General features: G+C 31.3%; 1 protein-coding gene across 1 annotated transcript in view; it reads right to left on the bottom strand.

The window, feature by feature from the left end:
- LOC125871243 (uncharacterized protein OsI_027940) overlaps positions 1–10,464 on the bottom strand; it is a 40,297-nt gene extending 29,833 nt beyond the window's left edge. Inside the window, exon 1 of the mRNA XM_049551842.1 lies at positions 10,456–10,464. Within this exon, the coding sequence (XP_049407799.1) occupies positions 10,456–10,460 (5 nt within the window). The 5' untranslated portion in view covers positions 10,461–10,464. The remainder of the gene's footprint in view (positions 1–10,455) is intronic.
- Between the last annotated feature and the right edge of the window lie 10,758 nt (positions 10,465–21,222).

The following is a 21,222-nucleotide window of genomic DNA, read 5'->3' as shown; positions in this document are numbered from 1 at the left end:
TGAATTTGAACACTAGCCTCTCAGAATCCCAAAACTTCAACAGTGCCTTGATCAAGTGCCGGTCTGACTCGACGGAGATTAAAGCAGTGAGGCCACCTAGTAGTTCGTTTGCCTCCAACTCTCGATTCCTTTCAATATCCTTCCACCAGACCTTCAAGGTAGGATTCACTTTGACTACCATTTGCGTGTTTGGAAAATGAGGATAGGCCATGACTCTGCAAACAGACAACAAACAAAAAATCTAAACTCCATAATGGCAAACTTGGCTTAATTTAATTATTATGACCACATTTACACATAAGTATGCAATTTGTCTAAGGGTGTTGGGGCCCTTTAGACAATAAGGTGGCTACTAATCATGCGGATTGACACCAAGGGTCAAACCGCCTAGGGCTTATGCAGCATGTATGACCTAATCAGGATTTCTAAGAATTGGCTTGACACGGACTTGAAAGGGATTCTATGCGAGAAGGCTCGTGGTTTCACGGTAGTAAAACTATCCGTTCCGTCCACGCATATGCCGACTCTCTATAATTGGGTATTTGAAGAGAATTGGAGTAGTTGTGAGAGGTGCAAAGGCACAACATCACGGTAACAAAATAAAAAAAAGGAAGAGGGTCCCAATTGGGGGAAGTATGAGCGGAATGACAGTTTATCAAAGTGATAACAATTAGCACTTAATTGAAAAACAGTAACACATAGGCAGTTTTATGAAAGCGGTAAATAAGTAAATAAATATGCATAAATAAAAGGACGTAAACATATAAAACAATAGAGAATAAAGCAAATAAGGAAAGAGGGTATGAAATTAAACATGACAATACTCAAATAAGGGAAAAGGGTGAAACATGGAAATAAATAAATAAGGAAGAAAGGGAAGGGGTGGATCATGGAAAATAGAAGGTAATTAAGGAAACAAATGAACAAGGAAAGCTAATAACAACCTAACATGCTAAAAACCAAACAGATAACGAAATAACCCAATAAACCCTACATAAGCATAAAACACGTAATGGTTAGAACCTAATATCCCCAGCAGAGTCGTCATTCTGTCGCGCCCCATTTTTCTCAAAATGGGTTCTGGTGCACGACCTAACAACTCTTTTGGGTTTTGGATGATGAAGAGTCGCCACCTAACGAATTAAGGCGCGTTAGGGCACCTATCTAACCTAACTAAGTCTAGCTAAGGTCAACGAACCAGAGATCAGGGTAAGGGTTCAAATTACCTCGAGGGGAAGGTGTTAGGCATCCCTCGAGGTCCACAAATGTGGGTCCCGACCATGTCTCATGCAATATGTGGGGTTACAAGTAGCAATTAAGGTCACTTCATTATTTGGTTATTTAATTAGCATGGTTACTAAGTGATAACTAATATTAACATTTAAAGCTATTTTAATTATTTATTTAATTAATTAAGCATGCGAAAACTAGGTGATAACAATATTAAGCAATTGAGAGCACTTTAATTATTTTAATTAATTAGTTAAACATGCAACTAGGTGATCACATAATATTAAACGATTAAGGAAACTTTAGTTATTTTAATTAATTAATGGAGCATGCAAGACTAAGTGATAAGTCAACAAATAAATATTAAACAATAAGGAGATAAGCGAGGAGATAGAAATTACACAAATAGATAAGCAAACATTTTTATTTTAATTAAACTACCCCAAATAAATATAATAATAAACAAATAAAGTGACAAAGGAACGGGAGACTCTGAAGGACTTTAGGATCAGCACTCGACTTTCTTTATTTCGGTCGATTTCTCGTAGGGATAGACAAAACCAAAGTTTGTCATTTGGACCGAGTCGATGTCATCATCTCCATAGGGCCTAGACTACCCCTACCCCACCACCGCATGCTTTCGTCTCTAAAAAGGTGTCTAGCGTCCCCACGTAAGGTCCAAGAGGCATTGGACTACTATTAGGGTAGATTTAGACAAAGATAAAAATATAATAGGCCCACCTAGACACCAAGTCAAACAATTTGGACTAACATTTAGCATATAAGTCTCAAATTGGCCTCTAGATTTTAATTAGCATGCTTGCAAACAACACATAATTAGTGAAAAGGTCGCATACTAAAGTGTGTGCATAGACAAGCAAAACACTCAATGTAATAATAGATTAATTTTAAATGGACAAAATTATTATAAGTCAGGTAAAGCTTATTAGACTGGTTTAACTATTGATTAAATTAAAAGGGCACTTTATAATAACGCAAATGGGCAAAATATTTAAAGCAATAGCAAATAATTGAGACTAAAACTTAATTTTTATTTTGCAGTAGTTTAGTAGATGCAGAAAATAATCAGTAGCTGATTTAAAAGGCAAGATAGTGCAAAAAATTTAATTAATCCAAGCAAAATTTAATCGGGACAGTAAGTGGCAGATGCATAAAATATATATGCTTTTTAGAACAGTAGCACATGGTATTATTGATGCAGAAATTAATGTAAGTAGCAGTTCAAAAAATGCAGAAATAATTATTTGGACAGAATTTAATACGGGTAGATTAGTTAGAGAACATGCGAGTAAGTCAATTTTATTTTGTTATAGCATGTTAGGGCAGTTCATAGCAGATTTTTATCTTATCATTATTTTTTTCATGCTGGAGATTAATTATTGCAACAAACATATAATTAGTCTAATTTATTAAAGAATCTAATATTGATTTTACAATTCCAAATTTTAGTGACATGCGGAAAATTGCTTTATAAACTTACACACATGATTTCTATGTGATTGGAAATATTATAGCTCCTATAGGCATGATTTCTAAATTTCATATAACATATAAACAATTAACAAATTATTTCAACATATAAATTCTAATTTAGATACAAAAATAATCATTTGAAGGTCCTAAAATGGCAGAAAATATATTACCCTGGATTATGGCAATATTCACAATTTTATTCATTTTATTATATGGAAGGAACTAGTTGGACTAAATGGTACAAGGAGCAGACAATGTGCAGCGGATTTATTTTAATTAGTTAACATGCTGAACAATTATTTATTTAATCTTATAGGCATGGTATCTAAATGAATGAATATGCTGACAAAAATAACCCAAATCATTGACATGCTGCATTCATATTAATTTAAATGAATTGGGACTGGGTTAATTGGCAAGATTATATTATTGAAGCCTGCAAAGATTATTGAACTGATTAAATAGCATCAATTTTATTGAGTCAAGTCCTATAGGCATAATTTCTAAGTGATAATACCGAAATTAATTAGTAAAGCTCACATTAACAATTATGACAAGATCAATACTAAGAAAAATTTTAGATTACTCTCGTTAGCATGCTGAAAAAGTTGTTAAAACATGTAAAAGTTAAGATCTAGATTATTAACATACCAAAGGTTATCAAACTCTTTTTAAATTCAAACCAATTAATTAGTATCCAACATTTATATAAAACAAAAACGACATGCTTAAAGATCTTTTATTACAAATCAATCAATTTTAAGATAAGACAAGGTATACATAAGCAAAAGGTTGATTTTAGGCCGCTTAAGATATATTCTAATGCTTGTAAGGTTTACGGTTTAAGCAATGTAGGCATATTTTAGCAATCACACATAGCAAAATAAACTAAACTAGAAATGAAAAAAAACAATTAGCACGTATGTCCCCCCTCCCCCTTAGACGATCCCCAAGTTATATCATATATAGGAGTTAGAGTTTACAAGTTATTACAAAACCGAATAAAATTGAAGCAATGCAATAAATAAAATTAAATCTTGTCTGGAACCCATCTTAGGCGACTCTTCAACACTTGAACTCAATGTTCAAAACCCCTGCTAAACGAAGAAAATAATACCACACAAATATAATAGAAGGAGTACTTAATATTATTCCTTTTAACGGAGATACGCAAAAGGACATAGTAAGATTAACTCAAGCAACGCATTACTCGAACAAGTAGCAAACATTGAGTATGACATCACACACATACATCACATGTAAAAAAAGGAAGAGAGCTAACCGGATGCTTCTTTTACCATTACAAACTTGCATAGAGATATGGATGCAAAATAATATGAACTCTAAATAAGATTACTAACCAATTAGGCAGACAAGAAATATCAGCAATGAAGATCCCTTAATCCAACTTTCGACCCGTACACAGCAAAATAGCAAGTATAGAGAAGCTTTTTATGTTTACCGAAAAACTCAATCCTATTTTTAAAGAGCAGCGAGCAACATACATATATTTTATTCAAAATAAGAGCAAAGTAGATGGGAGAGTGTGTAGAGGTGTGTGATCAACCGTGTCTGAGTGAGTGGAAAAATCTCTGGCCTATGAGCCTTATATATATACAAAAGAGAGGGCACGACATAAAAGGAAAATAAAATAATTAAGGGGACAATTACAATTAGTTTTCCTTATTGTAAAAGAGAACAAAATTTTGACTTATTTTAATTTATTTTCTACCAAATATAAGCAAGTAAGAAAATTAGATAAGCTTAATTAAGGTGCGAAAATATTTACTAACATATTTTTTCCTTATTAAGAAGGAAGCCAAAATCAAATTTTAATTAATTTATTTACCAAAAATAAACAAGTAACAAATTGTCTAAAACTAAATAAGCCACCTAGGATCAATTAACAAGACTACAATCAATATTACACATGTTCAAACCGAAAAGGAGAAAGCATTATTTTAGGAAGGACGATATCGCATAGCTTAAAACAAGTTCCAAATATACAACTTCTCATATTTACCATATACAAACAAATAATGATTCAAATACGCCATTAAATAAGTTAAGGGCAAGTCACAAATCACAAAACTTCATTTTCCTTTTAAGCGAGAAACCGAATCAATCAAGTAATTTCCCCAGTAAGTAAAGATTTCCTTTACCATATAGAAATATATAAAGAGAGATCAAAATGAGGGTAACTCATCAGCAGAAGGTATTATTGTTTTGGGGAATCAATTAGAACATTTTCTATATAAGAGTAAAATTATTCAAACAAATTTCTAAATTGAAAATAGACTTACCAAAGAAGGAACACGTGATAATCTTCCAACTTAATTAAAGTCAAGAGGTTAATTAGCAATAATTATTAAATCAAAAGAAATATTCATGCTAACACATTTGCTTAGACAAATACAAATAAAAGGGTAAAAGAGTCAAACCATTTTAATTTAACAATAACGAAACCAAATAATCACGCCAGAATTTACCTAAAACTCATGTGTCAGCCTTACCATAAGCTGGAAACGATCATAATCCAATATTACCACAAATGATTTTAACAACTAATTAATCAAGTCCGATAATCAATCCGTTAAACCATAACTACGTCAATTTCACATATTCATTTAAATTACTTCAACCATTTTCAAAATCATGCATATCAATTAACAAATTAATTTGTCATGATAAAATTAAGTGTACAAAACTAATTTAGGCAGAATTGATTAACAGACAGAGATACAACAAACCATTACCAACACAGTGAGCAGATAGCAGTGATCAATAAAGCTTAACATGAGCAATCTAAAAAACAAATAGATGGCAAGATTCCCAACAATGAAATAAACTTCAACAATAATCATAGATTTTCTAAGTTTTACCTTAAACACGAAATGGATATTCATTGGGCTATACCTGGACAGATCTGAACAGATCTGTCAACATTTAAAAATGAAGTGTTAACCTTATAGCTTTTTTTTTTCTTTTCAAAACGACGTTTGTTGTTAAATTCCTCGACTTTGCCGGAGGAGAGAGGGGCGTCGGCGAAGCTTGTTGGCCGGAATAGTTGGTTTCACTGGCCGCTGGAGTCGGAGCTGCTACTGCTGTCATTTGCCGGCAGCTGCTGTCACCGGTGGTTGCTGTTGCTGGTCGGAGCAATGCTCCAGTTGCTGCTGCCTGAAAAAGACAGGGTGATGGAGAAAAGGAGAGGGGCTTACCGGAGCTATTGGTCCTCGCCGGAGGTGCGCTGGACGCCGGTGGACAGCAGCTGAGCCGCTGCCTGGTGGGAATCCCTGATCGGAGCAGCGAGGGGAGAGAAAGGAGGAAGAGGGAAGGCGAGGGGAAAGAAGAGGCGGGGGGAGACGAGAGGGAGGGAGAGAGGGCAGCTGCCACCAGCAGGTGGTGGCGATTGTCGCCGGAAGAAGGAGATAGAGGGGGGTGAGGAGGCTGCTGGTTTTGAGAGGAAGAGAATGAATGAGTTCCCTTAGGGTTTTGGTCTCTTTAGGAGTAAAATAGGAAGGTTGAGGGATAATAAATCTGGACCATTGAAATATTTAGGATGAGTGGTCAGGATTAAATAGAACAAGATCAACGGTTAGGATTAAAGGCCTGGTGATTTGAAATTGAATTAAATAGGCTAAAGTTATAATAGGTAAATGGTTATAATTGAAATGAGAGATTGAATTGGACTGGCTAGAATTGAAATAAATTGAATACATCTGGCTATAATTAAAATGATTTAAGAGAAGATTTAGGAAATGCTATCCAATTAATAAAATACTACACAAATTATAATATTTTCACAAATATTAGACGCATTTAAAATTTAAACTATTTGAGTAAAATAATTATTTCAACTTTAACTATCGATAAATATAATAATAAGAAAATAATTTAATGAGAATTACAATAATTTTTATAAATCATGCATACTGAATACGCCATTTTTAGACAAAATCGATTAAAATCTTAAACTCAAAATATTTTCAAGAAATACGTATTTAATCAAATAGCATCCCTTAAATTGTTAAAGGTCGGTCAAAATTGGGTGTCAACAGCTGCCCCTTGGTTGCTTGAGAATGAAGAATGAATTGTCGGGCAACCAACGTTGACTTAGTAGCCGATTTTGTCCGACTGACGAGAGATGTCAGTGGGATCAATTGAAATGACATAGAGTTAAAAAAAAAGGGTACGACCGAGACTTTGGTATTAAGCCGCCTACCTATCTCTGGTTATACGAGAATCAGGTCGTGTGTAGTTCTAGACTTAGGAGCAGACGAAACTCCTAAGAATTGAAAAGGCGGTACAATATGAACGGGAACGATATTGGATTGAATGGATAAGATAAGAGTAGCGAGAAAGGCATGACAGAGAGATTTCTGGTTTAAGAGTGCAGAATCCGATGAGAAACAGTAAAATGAGTAGCCAAGGGTTATAAGTATCAAAGAATTCGATAGGGTCTTTGTTGCGATAGACGTAAGCATTATAATTGTAGCCGAGAGGGAGATTGATCTCGCCTGCAAAATATTAGTCTCTGCAAATCTGTAGCTTATAATATTACTAAATAAAGTGATTAGAGCAACTATATCGAATAAATGATAAAGGTAAACATGATGCAATTTCCCATATCGACAATGATGTTTGCCATAAGACTATGAACATGATGTCTTAGGCTATGATGTCTAGGGCCATGATACGCAAAAATTATATCCTCAGGTCATGAAATGTTGTCCTCTGGCCATGAAAAATGACGCCTTTAGACTATGACACCTTTGGATCATGATAAGCAGAAAGTAAATCCTTAGGCCATGATATGATGTCCGCAGGCCATGAAAATGATGCCTTTAGACCATGACGCCTTAGGAATAAAATAATGAATAAAGAAAGCGTATCTGTAATTCGGGCATCTGTTGATACTTATAGCTTGTTTGGAGTTTATTCGGACATATGCATTTCTCGGGCACAATGCAATCTCGGGCACATGCAATATCGGGCATAATGCATTCTCGGGCACATGCAGATGATGTAGATCTTGGGCACGATGCAATCTCGGGCATAATGCAATCTCGTGCTCAATGCAATCTCGGGCTCAATGCAATCTCGGGCACATGCAGATGATGTGATTCTCGGGCACATGCAAATGATGCAAATTCTCGGGCACATGCAGATCTCGGGCACAATGTAGTCTCGGGCTCAATGCAATCTCAAGCACAATGCAATCTCGGGCACATGCAAATGATGTAATTCTCGGGCACATGCAGATGATGCAATTCTCGGGCACATGCAGATCTCGGGCTCAATGCAATCTCGGGCACAATGCAATCTCGGGCTCAATGCAATCTTGGGCTCAATGCAATCTCGGGCACAATGCAATCTTGGGCTCACTGCAATTTCGGGCACATGCATATGATGCAATTCTCGGGCAAATGTAGATGATGCAATTCTCGGGCACATGCAGATCTCGGGCACAATGGAATCCTCGGGCACATGTAATTCTCGGGCACATGCAATAGTTGATTGGAGGCATAGACCTTCGTCTTATTGAAATGATTGAGTGTCATTTGTTGACGAATTCGGGATATTGTAGCTTTGACCTTTAGCTTGATATAAAGTAGCTTGACTCTTTCATTTGATTGGAGAGATGTACCAATAATTAGCGATTTATCGGGCTCAAAATAACTTGATCCTTCATTCATGTCAGAAGGATAGGGCGCCGTTTGATTGGCGATTGTCGGGCTCAAAATAACTCGATCCTTCATACTGTTAGAAGGATAGTATGACATTTGGCTGGTGATTGAGATCAGTATAGATGAGTTTGGCCCTTCGTCATTGATTAGCGATATGTCAGATATATCGGCACATTGATCCCTCAGGTAGTGTTGAAGTTGCTTCTTGTATAGGTACCTGTCTTTCTGCATTCAAAGAAAAATAGTTAGTTAAGGGGAGGTTGATCTGTATCCCTGATTCAACGTAGCACGCTCCTTTGACGTCTGCTAGAATGTCTTTTGAAGTGTTGTAAAAAATTTTGAGGTCCCCTCAAAATTTTCTGCCCCAGTGTAGAACCTCTGCTATTCTGATTTTCGATGTAGAGTTGTGAATTTTTGAGAGAATCTCAAAAATTCTGCCCCAGTCTTGATTTGCAAGAGAATATATCTTTGAAAGAATTTTTGAAACCCTTTCACAAATTCTGCCCCAGTATCGAGATTTAGCATGGAGAATGTTCTTGGAAGGAATTTTTGAGACCCTCTCAAAAATTCTGCCCCAGTTACCCAGTCAAAGGGGGAAAATGAGATTTTTATTATGATAAGACCGAACTCCAGAGGAGCTCCTACGTATCCCCTCTTAAACGGGAATCAGGTCTGACGTAGTTCCAAATACAGATAGCATAAAACAGAGCATTCTTAACCAATACTGAAAATGACATATTATGACCAACTTTATTGCCCATATGCTAATATGGGTGCCTGAATGTAGAAAACATAAACTTAGATGGCTCAAAGCTCTTATTGGAAACTGCTTCAAATGAGCTTCGACATGCTCATTGTTGGGATTTCTTCGATGCCAAGTCCTCCAAGTGTATGATCTTAGTATCAATGAATTGTTGAATCTTGTCTTTCAGATCACGACATTCTTCTATGGTATGTCCTTTCATCCCTGAGTGGTAAGCGCAAACCTTAGAAGTTTCAATCCACCTTCCACGTGTGTTCATCCTTATTTCCCTGACAGGGGCAATGTGACCAGCAATCCTCAACTTTTCATAGAATTTATCCATGGGCTCAGTCAAAGGAGTGTAAATTTTGATGGGCCTCTTTTCCACGTTGAATAGATTTTTGCGAATATGCTTTTGAGTGAGGGTTTTGACATTGTGAACAGGATAAGTAGGCTTTTGATATGGTAGAGGAGGCTTTTGGGATGGAGGCATTTCATATGGAGGAATTTGAAATGGTATGAGTGGCGCACAATACCAAGGGACTTGGTGTAGAGGTGTTTGATATTGATGAGCTTGTAAGGTAGGACTCGGCAGATGCGGAGTAGGATATGGAGGTCTGGAAGTATAATCATGATGTTGAGGAGGATATGGGTAATTTGGAAAGTGGGTGTTCCTTGGAGGCATTTGAATGGAGTTTGGTTGATTTTGCGGAGTAGGGTGAGTAGGTGGAGGATGAGAAATAGGGCGAGTGGGTGGAGGATTATCTTGGAGAGTGGCTTGACTTGTGACAGACGACTTATCCAAGTCTGTCTCCAGAGTAGGATCGACAGAGAGTAACAACTTGGCCCACTCGCGCATATCCGACACCTCTTCTTCTAACTTCTTTATTTTCTGTTTTAGGCTTGAGACCAACTCGTCTGAAGGATGTTTCTTTTCAATAGTCTTACTCAGAACCTTCTCATTAGTCGCCTTCTTCTTCCCTTTGTGATTCTCATTTGGAAGAGAAGGAAGAGCGTCATTTGATCTCGTGTGGTAAACCATGGTCTACAGATCAACCATTGGGGAAGGGTAAAAAATAAAGTAAAAACAAAAACCCAAGTTAGAGCGTTGCATTAATTGAGATAACAAACACATTATTTTAAAATAAACGCCCTAAATGCAAAGAGCCTCGTTGAGCCAGAGGTAGGCCTAAGACGACATATAAGCGATGCATAATGATTAATTCAAGCCTTATTTGCCAATTGGAGTTTAGAGTTAGAGAAATAAAACGATCTTCATATATTATAAAATTCGAACAATACATCATAATTGAAAAATGAAAAACTGAAGTAAACTAAGGGAAAGGGGTAACAAATGGGAAAGTCATCCTAAATTCTGAAAATCTTGAAGATATTGGTTCCAAGAGCTTGGTGCCAATTGACTTCTTGTACAGGGAGTGACTTCATTCTTGATCTTCAACACGTTGCGTGCCCATATGTTTTCTCTTTCATCAGTGAGCCCATAGTACCCTTCCTCACTCACTTCTCTGTCTTTGACCTCCTCTAGGATCCATATGTAATATTCACNCTTTAAAATGAGAGGAAATCCCTCAATTTATAGAAAACAAAGGGTAGTGTGAAAAGGTTCTTATTGTGCCTTACCGGAAAGGTCACAAACCTTTGGAAAAGTCACAATCTTTCGGAAAGGTCACCACCTTTCATAAAAGTCGCAACTTTTCATAAAAGTCGCAACTTTTCATAAAAGTCGCAACTTTTCATAAAAGTCACAACTCTTCATAAAAGTCGCAACTTTTCATCAAAGTCACAACTCTTCATAAAAGTCGCAACTCTTCATTTTCCATTCACACCTTTTAAAACCCAACAACGAGGAATAAGTAAAACGTGAACATGTGATGACCCAATCTAACATGTGAATTGTGACATGGGGGGGGNCAACTCTTCATTTTCCATTCACACATTTTAAAACCCAACAACGAGGAATAAGTAAAACGTGAACATGTCCTATATGTAATGAATGCATTTTGTTGGAATAGTAATAAATATCCCATCTATTTTTGGCTATGATTTTGTTATTATATACCGGTTGCATCTAATAATAGTTGTAAATTATAGAATACTATTTTAAAATGTCCAATAATATTTATCTGATGTAATCAATGGATAATTCTATATTTAATTTATAATTTATTCTTATTATTAATTATAGTTTAGTTATTTCTCTATTATATTTTTAAGGACATTGTATTTATTATATTCAAAGAGTGATATAGTAAAATTACATTTCAATTCATAGTTTTTTAAAAAGTGTGCAAAATTGACAATTGACAAATATTATTGGACAGAGGAATTACTTTTTCTTATTATAGAATTTTTTGATTATTTTTTTTACCGTAAAGCATGATAGCTTGCACGAACAACTATAGGCACGATTGATAAATATTGTTCTTCTTACCCACATGATTCACTTTTGATTGTTTTTATATCTTGAAAAAATATTCTAGTATCTTGCAGGTAGAGGTGGAGTCAGGATTTGAAGTTTGGGATTTTAAATTTTAGGACATAAGATAAAAATTTTCGAACTCACAACACTAGTGTGGAAAGCATTTATGTGGCTCATATATATATATATATTCGTTTGAACATACAAACCCTTACTTACTCCGACTCTACTCGCATGCATGCAAAAGGGGAAAAAAGTGTAGAATAATTTATTTATTTTCTTTTTAATCTTAAATTATTAACGATTGTGTAGAGATTTTGATAAAATTCATTCACTCTTAATAAAGATTTCTGATTTGAGCATAAATTGAAAAGAAAAAAATCTAATATAAATTTGAATTAGTCGATTAAATCCCAAATAAAATACCACTGTGAAATATATATCAAAAAGATTAACGTAAGCGGTGACGACTTGAGGTTAAGAGTAGTTGGCACCACAACATTCGGCGGCCTTTAGTTAACTTGTTAACTTTGGTCTTTTTAGACACAATAATAATTGTTTAGAATTTATTTATTTTTACCGAGTTTTATTTGGTGCAAATCTATTAATCGAATTTTAATATAAATATTAAACATTAAATCAAAAAAAAAATTAAGAAAAGACCAATGATCATCACGATTTATGATTAAGGAGAGACATGGGATTTTTTTATTTTTTTATTTTTGAAAAAATGAGATTTTAATATAATATGACATGTCAACCAGAAGAAAATGAAGTTTTCATGGTTTTTAACATTCATTTTAGGATAATAATAATAATAATAATATTTGAATTATGAAAGAAATAAATGTAATTTTAAATAGACTTCATCGTACTTGAATGAACATTTAAGAAATTAACTCATTATTAATTTTAAATTGAAAGAGTGGGTTTCTAAATGTGTATATCTCTAACTTTATCATACTTATTTTTCACACACACTATTCAAAACACTAAAAAATTATAATTTCAACTCCAAGTTGGAAAATTGTTTCGAACATGAGAAAAAAAACTTTTCTCTCCTTTTCTTTTTTGCAAAAATATTCAGCCAAATATCATTCGATATCTTCAATTTCAGTTTCATAAATAAAATAAAAAATATTTAAAATATATAATCAAACGCCAACTAAATATGATATGATAGAGAATGAGGTTATGTTAAGTATAAAAGTTAACGAATAATTTGTCCAAAATAATAGTCTACATTCAACATAGCATAGACCACAAAATTGGAACTCGTTTTTAATCAAACTTCACTTCACTAAAATTTATTAATTTTCTTTGTTGAAAAGTCTTAATGCATTTATACATAATTTGAAAGTGAAGATGAAAGAAACTTTGTGGAAATTGTATGCGTTGTATATTACTACCCGAGTTCCTTTTTATTTATTTGTCATCTTTTCGTTCATACGAATCAATTTAACTAATTTCAGAGTTGAACTGAAGCAAAATAATTTTAAAAAATTTAAATTTATATATTCAAAAACTTTATGAAAAAATTCATAAATTGCAGTCCTTCTCATGTTAATTCATAACTCTCGAAAACTATATGAAAAAACAATCAATATTTTGAAATTTAAATGTTAGATTGACATTCGAGAACCAAAATGTGGCTAATAAAAAAAATATAGAGGGAGTAATTTATTTCTTTTAAAGAATTTATTTAAAATTTGAAATTTTGTGACTTAATTATGACTTGTGAGTAAAAATATGTACTCACAATTTTAAAAATAGTGTTGATATCTTTATTATTTTCTTATATCAAATTAAAAAGTATTACGTATAAAAATTGCTTTCAAAATGAAGGAGACTAAACAGGAACGAGAGGGATCCAGCAATGATGGAGCGCATAAGTAAACTTCATTGACTAGTTACTATCAACCTTGCAAACACCGTCTTTCTAAAACGCGTCAATATTTTCCTAAATAGAGAATAAATAATATCAACAAACATATTTTTTTAATAAAAAGAAATCGTAAATTTATGACTTACTATTCCCTTGATTAAAAACTATTATTCTTTCAAACCAATATTAATCCATAATTTATTTTATTCGATATTTTATTGTCAATTTTTTTTGTTTTATCTTGTCTTGCTTATGAGCGGAATAAAACAAAAAAAATGTTTTTTTTATCAAGTAAACATAGTACTTAGGGTCGTTTGGTTTGAATTCAAATTGTGATGAGATAAATTATGATGTGATTAGTTATAATGAAATTATTTTTTATTGAGTGTTTGGTTTGTTGTAATCAAAATAATAAATTTTAAGAACAATTTATTTGTTTATAAAAATGCCCTTCATGAATGTAAAAAGTGATGTAACAAAAGGGTTGAAAGAGACATTTTTGTCATTTACCTATTTTATCCCGGGATAAGCTATCTCGGGATTACTATACCACCCAAGGGGAGGGATAACTTATCCCGGTACTAATTATTAATCCCAGGATAAGTTATCCCGAACTTACCAAACAAACAATAAATTAAGTGATACTATAATTTAATCTCAGGACTATTTGATATTATCCTTCACACCAAACGACCCCTTACGTTTTAAAAGAGTTAAATAGAATGAATGGGATTTTATAGCAAAAGTAACGTAAGCAATGACGACTTGAGAGTATCATTGATATTAGAGACGAATTCGAGATTTTAAATATTTTAGATCAATTTTTTTATATTTTTTTTTATGCTATGGATTCAAATTTTTGATCTATTTAAATTTTATTAATTTTTTATTTATAAATTTAAATAATATTAAAAATATTGAGTTCAAATAAACTCAATAAACATATACCTTACTAATCAAATGTTGCGTACGGGAGACATTATTTTGACAAGTACCGGTTTGACTAAAGTATTATTAGTCATTCTGATAATTGTGTTCAAGCTCTTACTTCGAAGTAAGCCACTTGCCAAATGTTACGTACGATAGACATTGTTTTGACTTGTATTACTTCCACAAAAGCACTATTCAGAATCTAAGTATTGTTTCTAAATTTTAAATTTTTAAATGTGTACCTAATTTAATTTTATTTATTTAATTATTAGATTTCAAAACATTTAAAGGACTTAATTATTTCTGTCAGTTTAAGAAGTTTTTTTATTATTTTAACTTTATTTCTCATAGGATATCTATACTCATATTGAAATTCCGACGTAGGAAAGAATCTTATTTATTCTAATGAAATGTTTTAAGTTAGAGCGTTCAAAATAATCTATAGCTTATGGAATACCACAGTAATATTAAAATAATAAGTTTCCTTACAAATGAGATGTTATTGGTAGTCTATACAATAATTAATAGATGCGAATTCAAATATGATCAAACAAATTTGGATTATAAAAAAATAAATTATTTATTTATTATTAAAATGATTTTCTTGCGCATATATAACAAATATTGATTTTTAAAAAACTTTTTTTTTGTATTTTTACTTCTTTTATTTTGAATTTTTTTAATAAAAAATTTAATTCTATCACTAAATTAATCAAGACTATTAGAGAAAAATACCTTGTGAATTTGGCAAAATATTGGGAGAACATGTGACACATGTGACAAATATAATGACCCATTCGATAAAGTGCTCAATTCAAAGGTTGTTGCAAACTAATTATGTTGTCATAGAGAAAAAGGTGAAAACTTGTGGTCCAAAGAGAGAAAAGGATTTGTGTCTTAGTAACGTAACGAAAAGATAAAAGGATAGATATATTAAAATATGTGTTTTTATCGTAGTACTATAAAATATAGTAAGACAATAAGAAAGAAAAAAACAAAGAGTCAATGACAATATAGTGTATGATTACTACGAGTCATGAATTGGCAAAATTAGGCCCTCTAGCTGTCTGGTTATTAATTTTGTGTATGTACCTAAATTAGGTTGCCAATATCTCCACACCTTTCTTCAAGTGTGCCATTGATTTCTGTCCATATAAATATATACACATTATCAAGATATTGGTACTCAAGTTATATCGGCGATAAATCAGATGATAAAAAAAATTATAATATGTTAATATTTTATTTATCAAGCTATCTATATATATATATATATGATACTATTATAAAAAATTATTTGTTGAGAGATAATTTTTTTCCTAAATAAACTATATAATCAACTACATTTGGCGTTGATGTCATTGTGATTTTGGTATGAGAAGAAGAATCTTCAATTTATAAAGGTTCAAACTTTTCCTTATATGAAAGACACGAATAATTTTTTTTTGGGGAAAATTAAAAGCGATTATAAACTTATAGCAATAATTTGACTTTTCTTTAAAATAAAATAAATTCAAATATAATTAGAAACTCAAAGGCCAAAACTCTTAACAATTTTTCGATATATCCCACCCACTTCATGACTTTTTTTGTTGTTGAACATACCACACATTTTCCTTCCTTGGAGAGAAAGCATATTTGCCTTTGTTGAAAAATCTTTATGTTTTTTTATTTGATAGATTTTGAATTGAGGTTAAAAGAAACTTTTTGGAAATATTTGGGTTTGCATGTGAGCTTTATTTGAATTTTAAAAAAAAAACAATTAGTAGTCGTTTGACTATGTAATTTAAAGCTCAAATTTGAAATTTTGATTTATATATGTGTAGTTGAAATTTTATAATAACATGTAATTATAAATATTTATCTATAATTTATATTTTGGTATAATACATAAATGTGCCCTTTAACTTGACCTCGTTTCACATTTATGTCCTTCAACTTTGGATATGCACAAATAGACACTTAAACTTGTATAAACTTGAACAAGTAGACACATGAGTCCTACATGACACAATACACGTAGGACACCACGTAGAACAAAAAATGACATGTAGGACATGTGTGTCTATTTGTTCAACTTATACAACTTTAAGTGTCTATTTGTGCACACTCAAAATTGAAGGGCATAAATGTAATTTGAAGCCAAGTTAAATGGCATATTTATGTATTATACCTTATTTTTTGTTGAAAATATGAGATTTATCAATGCGACACTTTAGGATTTATCAAAAACATGCAATTGTGTAAGGAGTGAGTAATACATTCTCCTGCACGATTTTCTCTCTCTCATATGCAAAGCCAAAAAAAATTTCAATTAGAATTGCGGTAAATTAAATAAGATTCTTTCATTTTAAATTCGGAAAAGGGCCTAAAATATCCTCGAAGTATTGGAAATGGTACACAATTACCCCCCATCCATCTATTGGCCCCCAAATACCCTTCCCATCCACCTTTGGGTTCAAATTTACCCCCTTCATTAATAGATTACAATTTAAAATAATTAAATAATACTTTTAATTACGTGGCACTCAACCATTGGTTGTAATTTAATTATTTAATATAATTTTAAATCCATCCATTACCCACCCATTTTAACTTAACCCGCCCCAAATGCTATCAAACCCGCCCCTACTTACCCAATACAAAAAAGACCCATCTAATTAAGAGAACCCTAAAACCCAAATAAACACTTCATTTTCTTCCAATTTTTTCACAATCTACAGAGGGTTTAGAACATCATCCTGANTAATTAGATGGGTCTTTTTTGTATTGGGTAAGTAGGGGCGGGTTTGATAGCATTTAGGGCGGGTTAAGTTAAAATGGGTGGGTAATGGATGGATTTAAAATTATATTAAATAATTAAATTACAACCAATGGTTGAGTGCCACGTAATTAAAAGTATTATTTAATTATTTTAAATTGTAATCTGTTAATGAAGGGGGTAAATTTGAACCCAAAGGTGGATGGGAAGGGTATTTGGGGGCCAATAGGTGGATGGGGGGTAATTGTGTACCATTTCCAATACTTCGAGGGTATTTTAGGCCCTTTTCCGTTTTAAATTTTAAAAAATTGAACTTGAGTCTTGATTTTGATTTTTTTTAATTAAAAAGTGATTTCTCTTTAAATAAATTTTATGAGATACAAATCATCAAAATTAATCGAAGTCAAATGTGGAAGGAGAAAAATTCCAAAACATAAGCAGATACTTGTGTAGATTATGTGATTCACATTGTATTTCTTAAGGCAAAGAAATAACAACCAATTCCCTAAGCAGCTAAGATTTTTTTAAAAAAAAAAATTGTGTCCAAATGTGTTTTTTAATTTTTGGCAACAATCGTGGCTTCTTGTACCATGATTTCTACAATCGTGGCTACAATATTCACTTTTAAGACTTGATAATTCGAATTTGCAATCGAAAAATAATAATTTTTAGATGTCAATGTCTGATTAAAAATAAAATAATATTTATTATTAGTACAAATTACAACTTATCACATCCTTTGGTGATAATAAGGAGTCGTGACTGTAGAAATCATTCAATCTAGAAGTTATATATTATTTTAATAAAACAATGTTTATTAATTACAAATTACATCTCATCACATTTATTGGTACTCTCTCCGTCCAATAATAGTTGTTCATTATACTAGAAATAATTGTCTAACAATATTTGTCCAGTTTAAAAAATTAAGAGATAAAATACCTTTTATGACTATTTTACCCTTGTTATTAAATACTCCACTATTTATCATCTAACACATTTCTCAAAACATAAAATTTAATAAAATCAAAGGATAAAATAGTAATATTACCCCTATTATTTATTGTTTATTAAAATGTGTGTCAAATCAATAGTAGACAACAATTGTTGGACAGAGAGAATACAATATATAAGTCATGTATTAAATATGTTGGAGTCTCTAATTAAAAATATTAGGGATAGTGCTAAATGGCCAGAAAATTTAAAAAAACTATAATTTCTTTTTTATTTTAAAATAAACTGATCTTTTTTTTATTTTTTAGTTAAAATATATTAAAGGTAAAAAGGCAATAATATTTAAAAATGTAAAATAACATAAAATACCATTCTGGCCAAAAGAAAATTTTCAAATATTAGTATTATATTAAATGAGACGAAGGACATAGATCTGAACACGTCTTGTCGTGTTATTATTAATATTTGGCTAAGAAAGCATCTGACCAACATACTAATTGAGTAAAAACAAATTTGATTACTATTAAGTCAGAAGTAAGAGTATATAATTTATTTGTGTTTTAACAATTACAATATTGTTTATTTGCTCTCGAATCTTGAACTAGATTTGGTTGGAAGATTTTGGTATCCCCAAGGTCCCCATTTCACCAAATGAAAATTGTAAATGTGTATAACCTTTTTTTTTCCATTCGATATTGGTATCTCCATCATAATTGGTTCAAGTAAAATTTAAATTTAGATTAAAGAATTTCACATTAATAAGTAAAATATTATCTAACAAAGATGATTTCAGATATCGCATGGCCAAACGCCTACTAAGAATGAATGAATACTTATTACTCGATCTGCACCAACCAAATCAGGCAAATACTTAATTTTTTGTTTGTTGAAGGACAGGTGGCCCCAGTTGATAGAGGAGGAAAAAAAGGGTGTCAAAATAAATTACTCCCTCTATCTTTATTTACTTGTCCACTTTTGAATTGACACACCTATTAAGAAAACAATTAATAACATAATGAGCTTATCATTTTACTCCAATTAATTACGAAGTGAATGAAAAGTTCTATATTTTTCAAAGTAATTTGTCATTTAACTGAAGGTATAATAGGTAAAAAAAAAAATTATCCTTTCTTGATTTGTCAAAATGGACAAATAATTAGGGCAACATAAAAGGAAAAGTGAACAAGTAATTAGGGACAACTATAAAAGGAAAAGTGGACAAGTAAAAATTGAATGTGATTACCAAACAAAAATAAATAAATCAATTTTTTTTTATTTATGGGTCTCTTTGTAATATTATATTTTGCAAATTTCTTGTACAGAAAGCATTAGATGATTCGTTGAAATTTTCCTGTCATAGAAATTACTTTTTCCGTTTAAGAATTTTTTTTATTCTTTTAGTCCATTTAAGAAAAAAATTTCCTGTGATAGAAATTACATATATCTTTAATTGAAAGTTATAAGATTACAAAAACTCTCTTAAATTAAATGGAAGGAGTATATTTTCTACGCCGGCATAATCATAAAGCACCATGGAGTCAAATTTTATTATTCTAATAAATTATTATATTATACTATATTTTTTCATTGAAAATTTAGGTGATTGATATTTTCTACATCATAATTTATAAATACGACTATATTTCCAAGAAAATAAATTATTAGAACAAGTCAATTATAAAAAAATAATAATTAAGGTCTCGAAGTTTGGCTTTAAGCCATCAATCTTGTTGAGTCGATCCAATACTTACACTTATTAGTGTCGTGTAAAAATTCTGAAAACATTGTTGTTTTTTTTATTTGGAGAAAACCCCTACAAATTGCTACTTTTCAACCGTCCAATAATAGTTATCACATTTTTTTATATGCGGTTGGATTAATAATTCAAAGTTAAAGTAGGAATCTGAAGTTACTTGGGATTTGTTTGTCCTATTCATATATGAATAAGTTTTCCAATCCTAGTTTAATTTAATTTCTTATTATTATAAATAGATATGTTGCGAGTTATTCTCAATATACAAAATAGAAAGAACTTGAAGTAAGATCAAAGAATTTATGAGATTATAAATAAATATTTTCCTTCATAAGCTTTTTAAGAAATTATAAATAAAGGGTATTTTTTATTTATCAACTTATCCATAATATTTTTCAATGTAATTAATATTATTTAATTTTAGAAGAAAAAATTAAAAAAATTTATAAATTTACAAGTATTTTCGGGATGGGAACATGGAGAGTAATAAAAACAGTTACTCCCTCAATTTATTTTTATTTGTCACGGTTTGACTTGACACATCTATTAAGAAAACAATTATTAATATAAGTATTTTATCAAACTATTCCTATTAAATGATATTTAGTATTAGATTTTGAAAAATAATTTAAAGAATATGTATTTAATATTGAGGATAAAACATGAAAAAATATAATTGTCTTTTCTTGATATGTCAAAAAAAGTAATTAAAAATGAAAATCTATTTTCGAAATAAATGACACATAAAAATGAATATAGTAAATTGAAATTTTCTTTATTTGATATTTCTTAAATCTTACAATAAACACACGCAGAGGATGGCTGTCAATGTTAAGTACTCCAATAGCAACATTTCAAAGGTTAATAATTAAGTGCTTTAAATTCTAATTAATCTTGCACATGCTCCACGGTCCACAGCATTAATTTTTAAGACTTCAAATACCAAGTAATATGCTTAAAGTCAATTGCATTAAATTCTAATAAATTTGTGAAATACTAATATGTTTCAGATTAGTTGATCATTTTCATTTTTACAAGTGAATTAAGTGAGTTAATAATCATCTAAACTTAAACAAATTAAGCGAGTCAATAATCTACTAAACTTAAATAAATTAAGCGAATCATATTTTCATGAGCTAATTTTATCATTACTAAAATTCTGAGTAAAATCAGGTCAAGTATGATGACTTGAGTAGTTGCCATCCAATTTACTTCATCTATTCACTTTTACTTGTCACAATTTGACTTGACATACTATTAAAAAAATAATTAATGATATAAGTATTTACTAAACTATCCCCTATTAAATGATGTCTTGAAAAATGATTTAGAAAATAAGTGTTTAA

This window comes from Solanum stenotomum, chromosome 7, assembly GCF_019186545.1.
Source record: "Solanum stenotomum isolate F172 chromosome 7, ASM1918654v1, whole genome shotgun sequence".
Taxonomy (NCBI): Eukaryota; Viridiplantae; Streptophyta; class Magnoliopsida; order Solanales; family Solanaceae; genus Solanum; species Solanum stenotomum.
Note: the sequence above shows the minus strand (reverse complement) of the source record. Positions and strands in the feature narration are given on the sequence as shown.